This window comes from Alosa pseudoharengus, unplaced genomic scaffold (assembly GCF_046254945.1).
Source record: "Alosa pseudoharengus isolate Yale_2024_CS ecotype anadromous, Long Island Sound unplaced genomic scaffold, YU_APseudo_1.1 YU_APseudo_1.1_scf_7, whole genome shotgun sequence".
Taxonomy (NCBI): domain Eukaryota; kingdom Metazoa; phylum Chordata; class Actinopteri; order Clupeiformes; family Clupeidae; genus Alosa; species Alosa pseudoharengus.
Window position 1 is genome coordinate 10,944,113 of NW_027468859.1, and position 10,000 is coordinate 10,954,112.

Sequence of the window (10,000 nt, forward strand, 5' to 3'; positions counted from 1 at the left end):
ACAGAAAGAGAGAGAGCGAGCAGCAGGAAACACAAATTATGAATATGTAAATAATAAATATCAGATATCATCAGAAAGTAAACACATCTGACAAGCAGGAGATTTATCAGTCTTCTCTGTGTGTAGAGGGAGGGTGTGTGTGAAGTGTTGAAACCTGCGTGTGTGTGTGTGTGTGTGAGAGAGAGTTTGTGTGGTGCTCGGCAGGAGAGAGAGAGTGTGTGTGTGTGTGTGTGTGTATCTAGATTGAAGTTAGCAGCTGAGGCCAGGAGCTGGCAGCTTCTATCTGATCTAAATTCTGATCTAAAAGATGCAGGAACACCTGGAGAAATCTCTCTTCCTCCCTCTCTTATCTCTCTCCATCTCTCTCCCCCTCCCTCTCATCTCTCTCCATCTCTCTCCCCCCTCCCTCTCTCATCTCTCTCCATCTCTCTCTCTCTCCCCCCTCCCTCTCTTATCTCTCTCCATCTCTCTCTCTCTCCCTCTCATCTCTCTCCATCTCTCTCCCCCCTCCCTCTCTCATCTCTCTCCATCTCTCTCTCTCTCCCTCCCTCTTATCTCTCTCCATCTCTCTTCCTCCCTCCCTCTTATCTCTCTCCATCTCTCTTCCTCCCTCTCTTATCTCTCTCCATCTCTCTTCCTCCCTCTCTTATCTCTCTCCATCTCTCTCTCTCCCTCCCTCTCTTATCTCTCTCCATCTCTCTCTCTCTCCCTCCCTCCCTCCCTCTTATCTCTCTCTCTCTGCCTACCTCGCTCTGCCTCTTTAAACTCCTCTCCTTCCTTTCTCTCTCTCCCCCTCCTCTCTCCCCCCCCCCCCCCCCCTCTGTATCTTCATCTTTAGGTTGGCCAGATTTATTGGCTGAGTAAAACACACTACATCTTTGGCGTGACAAAAGATTTAGACATAAATTCATACAATCTGTGTGTGTGTGTGTGTGTGTGTGTGTGTGTACGCTCTGCAGGAACTCTGCGATAATCTGTAAGATCTTGATAGGATTGCTGAACAGAACACCTTATGCCCTCTCCCCATCTCTCTCTCCCTCCTCATCTTTCTCTCTCTCTCTCTCTCTCTTTCTCTCTAATTCAATGAGCTTTATTGGCATGACTGAGCATTGTACAATATTTGCAAAGCATTAAGTAAAATAAACAGCAGTAATAATGTTAATGTTAGTTATAACATATATGATTTTCAATAATAGTAATAATATTAATAATAATGGGAAAAAAACTCAATTATAGAAAGGAAGGGATCAATTCCCCCCAAAACAATAAATGGATGAAAGGATAAAACAAACACATAAGCCTATCACTGGTTTGAGATTATACGGTATCTCTTCTTTTGTGGCATGCCGATAACATATTTTGCATAGTTTTCCTTCATTTGTTTGTTTTGTGAACTCAGGGCAGATATTTCTTGCTTTTGTGTAGAATTCACATCTCAGGTCTGTATGATGACTGCACTCAGTGAGAAAATGCAGCTCTGTTTCTACAGCACTCTGAGAGCAGAGAGGGCACAGCTTCTCTAGGTTGTGCCCACTGAGTCTGAACATTGTCAAGGACTTTGTATGTTTTTTGTCTTTTAATGTGTCAAGATAAGGGGCTAATTTGTAGTCATGGTTAAGGGCCAAATATCATTTGAGTCTGTGTTGTGTTTTGGTGACTTGGTTCCAATATGTAATATATTTTTCTTTGTCAGTGTATGTAATTTTGTTGGGGTGGATTTTCTCTGATAGTCGAATTTCGTCTTGGTGTTTTTTTTTAACTTCCATTAGATTAGTGGGTGTGATATTAGTCAATTCACTCTTTCTCTCGATCAGAGACTAACCTTACCCCCCCCCCCCCTCAATCAGACTAACCTTACACCCCCCCCCCCCCCCTCCCCCCCTCGATCAAAGACTCTGACACCAACAACATGTCCTCTCAAGGCCAAACCTACAGCCACACACCCAACATGCTAACACCACACTGCTAGCTAACCAGGACACACTGCGAGCAGGAAATGTTTAAAGCTGACTAGCACCTTTGCTGATGGGTTAAATGAAGTGGTTAACTTCAAAATTAAGGGCTTAAATTAAACCTTGGGTAAGTTGCAAAAATGATCAATATTAATATCGACTGATATAATTTTATTGTGAAAGAATTGCCAGTCATATTCCTCCCAGCCTTGATCTCAGACATTCATATGTGGACATAATTTGTTTTGGTAATATATTTGTCTTAATTCATATGTATGATTTTTATAATATTTTTTCTTTGAATAGGAGGAACAGGTGATGGTGTGCTAACCTGTACAACAACTGGCGAAGGTGTGTGTGTGTGTGTGTGTGTGTGTGTGTGTGTGTGTGTGTGTGTGTGTGTGTATGAGTGGTGGAGGTGGAGGTGAAGTGCATGCTGGGAAATACTCACATGCTTCCTGTGGCAGAACTGCTGTCCGTGGGGAGGGAACCATTGGAGCGTTCCATCTGAGCCAACCTGACACACACACAAACACACACAAACATTATTAAAGCCATAGGCAAATATTATATGAGACAGAGAGGCTTTTTGTTTGTGTTTGTGTGCGTGTTTGTGTGTGTTTGTGTGTGAGAGAGAGAGTGTGCATACCTGTTGGCGAACTGCTCAATTCTTGAGTGTGTATCGTCATGAGACAGTTCTGGAGACGGGGACAGCCTGTAGGGACGAACAGAATGAATTAGAAACACACACACACATACACACACACACGTGCCTGCGCTCGCTCGCTCGCGCACGCACACGCACACACACACACGCACACGGAAACCCAAACACACAAATGGTCTCTGCTGATCTGATCTAGTGGACAGGCGCGTGTTACTCCGACGGATGGGTGCAACTAGAGGATGCGGCTTGAGGATGTTAAAAAAGAAGACGGGACAGAGGAGAGGAGAAGAAGAGCGAGAAAGAGAGGGAGGACATAAGGGAGGAATCGGGGGAGAGGTGCATCATGCTGAGGGGGGGTGGGTGGAGGGGTCTGGTCGTTTTGTGGGGGTCGAGCATGCGTGGTGGCGTGCAGGTGGCTGATGGGGGGGGTGGGGGGGTTGTGGGGGTGGACAGAGGGGTCGTGCAAGGGTTGTGGGTGTGTGTGTGTGTGTGTGTGTGTGGGCGGTCTTGCTGAAGGGTCCAGGGGGGATACTCACTCATACTGCTCTGGACACATGCTGAGGAGGGTGACGGGACTGTAAGAGGTCAGAGGTCACAGGGTCAAAGGTCAACACACACTCACACACACACAAACACATATACAGCTACATACAGAATGACAGTCCCATACACAATCACACTGATTTTCAGGGGTATGGTACATCAGGAAGAGAGTGGACTGAAACACACATACAAAGACATCTTTAAAGGGGTGGTTCAGGATTTTGGACATAGGACCTCATTTCCAAGTAAGCAAGTGTGATATTTATCAGTGGATATTGTTTTTAACACGTTTCATCCAGTCCTTCTAATTGCAGAGTTTGCAGGTGCTAGGCTAGTGCAAGTCATCAGTACAGTATGTGTTAGCCTGCCACGAAAAACAGTCTTACCCACTCCAAAGTACACCCGAGGCAAATTCCAGACAATCGATGTAAATGTCTATGTTGATAGAATAGTGTTAGAAATATAACTACCCTAGCATCGCATTGCAATAGTTATACTTTGTTCCCTGAAGTTGGTAGTAGGCATTTAAGCAACGCAACGGCGGACTGATATTACCAAGGCTACTACTAGGTATCCCCATTGGAGTGCGCTTCTCTGTTTACTTTTCCGGCGCTGCTAAGAAACTAGTCCCTCAAAATGTAATGCGATCATTAAAATGCATGGATAGAATAATGTTTAAAAATAAAACTATCAACACAGACATTTACCTCGATAGTCTGGCGTTATAATTGATTTTCCTCGGGTGTGGAGTGGGTAAGACTCTTTTTAGTGGCAGGCTAACACATACTGATGACTTGCGCTAGCTTAGCACCTGCAAACTCTGCAACTAAAAGGACTAGAGGATAATGAGGTCCTATGTCCAAAATCCTGAACCACCCCTTTAACTTTTGTTTGTCCTGTCAGATCCAGCAGATGTGAAGAGCACCATCACAAGTATGGATTCACACACACACACACACACACTCTTTCACTCTCCCCCCAGATTCCTGTACTATTTTTCTCTCTCTCCCTTCCTCTCATATTTCCCTTCTGTTTCAGTCGCTCTCTCTCTATACCCCCGGATTCCTGTCTTGCTGTCCATCTCTCCACCTTTGTGGTCCCTCTCTTACTCTCTAACTAAGCTCTCTATTCCTGCTCTCTCTCTCTCTCTCTTTCCAGAACTTTCTATTCTTGTCTTTCTGCTCTGTCGCTTTTCTCCTCCACTGCAATCAGACTCAGAGCAAATATGGCACTAGAACCCAGCAGTAGTCTGGCGGATAACTGCTTAAGGCTTGTGTGTGTGTGTGTGTGTGTGTTTGACAGTCAGACATCAGATGCCTGCGGCACTTGCTTTTCGCTTGTGACTCTAGTTTCTACAGATAAACTTAATAACCAGGGCCACACATAAACACACACACACACACACACACACACACATCTTTCTCTTGACAAAACCCCAGAAAAACAAGACAAGGCTTCTAGGATCAGACTTTAACACATGATCCCACACAACCTCACTCTCAGAGCACCATGGGAAAAACCCCCACAAAATAGGGATCTTATTTTGTGGGGTTCAAACTGTGTGCAAAATAAACAAAGACTGAGTGTGTGAGAGAGGTGAGAGAGAGAGATAAAAAAAAAGAATGAGAGAGAGAGAGAGAAAGATAGAAAAGTAGGTGATGGAGAGGAGAGAAAGAATGAGGGTGGTTGTCTGCTTTTTTTCTTATTGAAAACTCTAGCCACAGTAAAGTAATGAGATTCTGAGGGGGAAAAACACCCTGACCTCCAAACACACACACACACACACACACACACACACACACACACACATCCATCTCAGTGTGTCTTGAGCTCAGTGGTCCATTCATCTTCTGTTTCAAACATGGCCAGAATTCTTTCATCTCACCAATGGCACAATGCAACAAGGAAATAAACACTCAGTCTCAGTTCACTGTTCAATGTTTGTGTGTGTGTGTGTGTGTGTGTGTGTGTGTGTGTGTGTGTGTGTATGAACACTTCCAAAGAGGTCAGATAAGTAGAAGGTCATGGCAACATCATGTTCTTCAGCCGGCTTTCATTACTGAGGTGTTGGGGGGTATGTTTGCAGCTGTGTGTGTTAGTTTATAAACACTATAGCTACATAACAGTGACAAAGTAAACAGCAAAAATAAATGCATTCTTATGGCATTTTTAAAAGAGTACACTCTTAAAACGCATGTGTTGGAAACAACACAAACAAGAGATGTGTTAAAAACAACACAAGTTGTGCTGTTTAACACAAGTTGTGTTATTTTTAACACATAATGTGTACAGTATACTCTTGAAACGAATAACAAAAGCATGTTGGGAAGAACACAAACTGTGTTGTCCTTATCTGGCCATAGAGATGTGTTAAAAACAACGCAAGTACAACGAGTGTAAAGTAAAAGAACACTTCTTGGTGTTCCATAATTAAAAACGGTCCCCAAGATTGAGTGCAGTTCTCTAAGCCGTACAAATTAACCAATCCGATTCAAGGCTTTACTTTCCTAACTTTCACAATGTGTTTTACACATAACACACACACATACACAAATAATTCAACACAGAAATACACAAACAATCATACAGACAAACTAACAAAACTGAATACAGAAACACACACACACACACACACACACAAACACACAGACACACACACACACACACACACACAAACACACAAACACACACACACACACACAGAGAGAGAGGCATACTCACGTCTCCAGGTTGTCTCCCTCCAGGATGGTTTGTACAGGCAGATAGCCCAGTCGCGGGTGCTTTGCGAAGTACTTCTTGGAGCGGAACTTGTTCTTCAGCACTTTAGTGAAATCACGCATGTCCTCTCCAGACGTGGTCTGCACAAACACACACACACACACACACATTATCTATATTTACAAACATAAATCATCACCACCATTATGTAAGTCTAGGCTCAGTGTATCACACTTAGGGCTGGTGTTTACGGTGTGTGTGTGTGTGTGTGTGTGTGTGTGTGTGTGTGAACGAGAGAAACGTATGTTCACACTGAATATTTTCTCAGTAAAACATGTGCTTCCACTAATTAGTTCAATGCTACACACATGGACACATACGCAGACACAGAGGGATGCTCCACTTAACCCTGACCTCAATAACTAACTTTCTACAGAATATTTTTGGGATGGCGCAAAGGGGGTAAAGACTAGGGATTTGAGAGGCATGATCAAGTGTGCACGCACACACACGCACACACACACACACACACACACACACACACACACACACACACACACTCTATGCCAACCCAAGGGATAGGAGTTGGCTTTAACGAGTGTGTGTGTGTAGGGCTTATTGACTAATCAGTAGAATTACAGACGGTGGAGCCCTTGGCAGAAGTAGAAACAAGCTGCTAACAGCCACTGCGCGTGCACACACACACACAAACACACAAAGTTAATGGTTACATTAACAGCTCAGCCTCCTGCTGTGGTTTGAATGGTCCAGTGTGTTAGTTGAGCACCCTAAACCGCAGGCCTGAGGGTATGTGTGTGTGTGTGTGTGTGTGTGTGTGTGTGTATGAAATAATAAATGTGTGTTTCTTTGTGAGTGTGCAATGTGACAATGTGAACAGAAACAGAAACAGAAAAATACTATGAATGAGAGGGACAAACGTGTGTGTGTGTATTTGTGAGACTGTGTGTGTGTGTGTGTGTATTTGTGAGACTGTGTGTGTGTGTGTGTGTATTTGTGAGACTGTGTGTGTGTGTGTGTTTGTGTATAAGTGACTTTGTTTGTATTTGTGAGACTGTGTGTGTGTGTGTGTTTGTGTATAAGTGAGTTTGTGTGTATCTGTAAGACTGTGTGTGTGTGTGTGTGTTAAAATGAAGAGAGTTTTAGCTGAACTTCTTCTGTCCTTACAAAGCAGAACAGCCTCCCCACAGAGACTCTGCTGTCTCTAAGAGGCATCAGGAATCAAGAGGCCATAACACTGTGTGTATTTGTGAGTGTGTATGTTGCTTCTGAATAAGGAATCACAACACTTTGCGTGTGTGTGAGAGAGTATGTGCAGAACAGAGACAAAAGAAGTCTGGTAAGTGGAAAGTGTTCTGCTTTTAGGCCACAGTACTGCACTTCCTCCATGCAATTCTTTCTTTTTCTCCTCCATCTCTCTCTCGGTGCATTCTGCTCCTCAGCTTGAACAGAAGTGATTTCACTTTCTCCCCCTTCTCCTCTCTCACTTTCTCCCTCTTTCTCTGAGACTCTCTCTCTCTCTCCCTCTCTCTCTCTCTGACACACTCTCTCTCTCTGCCTATACCATGCAAAGCAATGCTTAGTGACTGGCCTTTTATTTATTTCCGCTCTGAAAAGTGACCTCACTTTCTAAGCCTAATCTGGCGATGTGAGTGTATGTAAGGGGTCTGTGTGTGTGTGTGTGTGTGTGTGTGTGTGTGTGTGTGTGTGTGTGTGTGTGTGTGTGTGTGTGTGTGTGCTCGCGCGTGTGCGTGCGTGTGCACACATGTGTGTGTGTGCCTGCGCTAGCGCGCATGTGTGTGTGTGTGTGTGTGTGTCTTCTCGAGTGACTGAATGTGAAATTGACACCGCAACTGACACTTTCCATTAGAATGCCAATTCTCCAGGAGCCCCTTAAACAGCAGTGTGGCTAAAATACTGATTTGGAGAAAGAGAGATAGAGAGAGAGGGGGATAGAGAGCTGAAGAAGAGAAAGGGAGGGGGCGTGGAGAGCTGAGAGAGAGAGAAAGAGCAAGAGAAAATATAGCTTTAGGAGAGGAAAAAAAGGATGGATCGAAAGGGAGAGAGAGAGAGAGAGATCGCTTTAGAAGAGGAAAAAGAGAGGGATGGAGAGAGAGGAAAAGAAAGAAGTACCACCGGTGAAGAGGGGAGATAGAGGGATGGAGGAGGGGAAATAAATGTGTGTGTCATTGTGAGAATTTCCTCCTGCACTTTGCCTTCTAGGATGGCTCTGCACCGAATATAAATGCAGGTATTCAGACTGGCACACACACACACACACACACACACACACACACACACACACACACACACACACACACACACACACACACACACACACACACACACACACACAAGCCCTCTCTCCCTAACACACACATCACCACATACAGGTACAGAACTACTGTATTGCATGTGTGTTCGATGCACATGCATTAGGGGTGTAACGGTACACAGAAGTCACGGTTCGGTTCATACCTCGGTTCGGACATCACGGTTCGGTACGAGTTCGGTACAATGGAGGGAAAAGCAAAACAAAAATGCATAAAGCATTTTTTTTTTGTACATGTCTTAGGCTGTACCACCTAGTGTCATACAGTCTCTTCCCTGAGCTATCTGCAACAGCCTGACGTGTGTAAGATGTAGGCTAAACAGTACAATAAGTACCCAGACTCCATCTGTAACTTGTAAACAAAATAAGACAATCAGCTATAAAACTGAAAATAGGCCTACAGCATCTCTTATTTCTGAAAGTGCAAATTACATAGAAAAATGATTTTTAAAAATCCACTTAAGCAAGACCTTCAACATCTGTGTTTAGTTGTATATGGAAGGGTCTACAATTTGCCTCAATATTTTTCATTGTGTGTAAAGTAATAATCTAGCCTACTAACTGTGAAAATATCACACTATTTTGCCTTTTTAAAAAAAACGAAATTGTTCTTTTCATTTCATAAACAGACTACAACTAGAAGTCACGTGACTTTGCCCTTTGACGTTAACTCACCGTAGAATGGTTTGTTTATTAGCCTGGTTAGCGTTGTCACTTTATTTTACTGTCTATGCACTTAACACTACCAGCTCCTCATGTGAGAAGTTACAAGTTACCCCAACATAAAGGTAATTACCACGCGTCATTACGAAATCATTTAATTTAAGCCATAGATTTTGGCCCTATTTGTATGTGTATCCAAAGGCTGCTGAAGCGCAGGGGAAGTTTTTTTCCCCTCGTTTCAGTGATTGGTAGGTAGCCTACATCATCTGGGTGATGGCTTCGAATATGTGTAGCATTTTTTCCACTGACATACCCAACAACTGCTGAACAACGCCGACACACAGTTTCATCTTATCCACCACTCTTTCGCCTGTACTAACGTTACTGTAACTGAAGTTCTCAAACTTGCGATCTTAAAGAGACCAGCGGATACTCTAACTCTTGTGGGTCTAACCTTAGTGCTGCTAATGACTGACGGACTCGACCGACGACCTGACAAAAAAAAACATAGGCGCCAATCAGAGCTAAGGCGAGGCTACAGATTAGCGTTAGGTGTCGCTAAAGAACTCCCGTAACTCTCGCTACTTAACAGTAATTGCGCATGACATTAATTAATCCGCACACAAGTTTTATGTATTTTTATACCGTGTATTCTCCGTGTAAATTCATGCACCGAACCGTGACGCCCGTACCGTTTCGGTTCAATACGAATACATGAACCGTTACACCCCTAACATGCATACATACAACACACACACACAGCATGACAAGACTCTAAAACACAGTGGCTGTCAGTGAGTGCAGTGCAGTACAGAGTGTGTGTGTGTGTGTGTGTGTCTGTGTGTGTACCGGCGTGCTTACCGGCGTGCAGTACTCCACCATGGGGTAGTTGAGCTTGTGGCCCTTGGCAGTTCGGCCTGAGAAGAAACAGCTCTGACACACGTCATAGTTGAAGTGTTTCAGACTGCGATACCTGCAGAAGGAGACAGAGAGAAAAAGAGAGAGAGACCGAGAGAGAGGAGAGGAATAGGGGGAGAGAAAGAAAATAAGAAAGAGTGTGTGTTACATGTGTAAAAATGCACACACACACACTTTCACACAAGCATC

At 43.9% G+C, this 10,000-nt stretch overlaps 1 protein-coding gene across 7 annotated transcripts in view; it reads right to left on the reverse strand.

Annotated features, from left to right (window-relative positions):
* utrn (utrophin) overlaps window positions 1-10,000 on the reverse strand; it is a 170,893-nt gene that overhangs the window by 11,445 nt on the left and 149,448 nt on the right. For 6 of the 7 annotated variants that reach the window (XM_076272512.1, XM_076272509.1, XM_076272508.1 and 3 more), the window contains 5 exons: window positions 9,755-9,866; window positions 5,884-6,020; window positions 3,156-3,194; window positions 2,602-2,667; window positions 2,404-2,469 (listed from right to left, as the gene is read on the reverse strand). In XM_076272512.1, the coding sequence (XP_076128627.1) occupies window positions 2,404-2,469; window positions 2,602-2,667; window positions 3,156-3,194; window positions 5,884-6,020; window positions 9,755-9,866 (420 nt within the window). The remainder of the gene's footprint in view (window positions 1-2,403; window positions 2,470-2,601; window positions 2,668-3,155; window positions 3,195-5,883; window positions 6,021-9,754; window positions 9,867-10,000) is intronic. The other variant, XM_076272510.1, reaches the window with a different exon arrangement.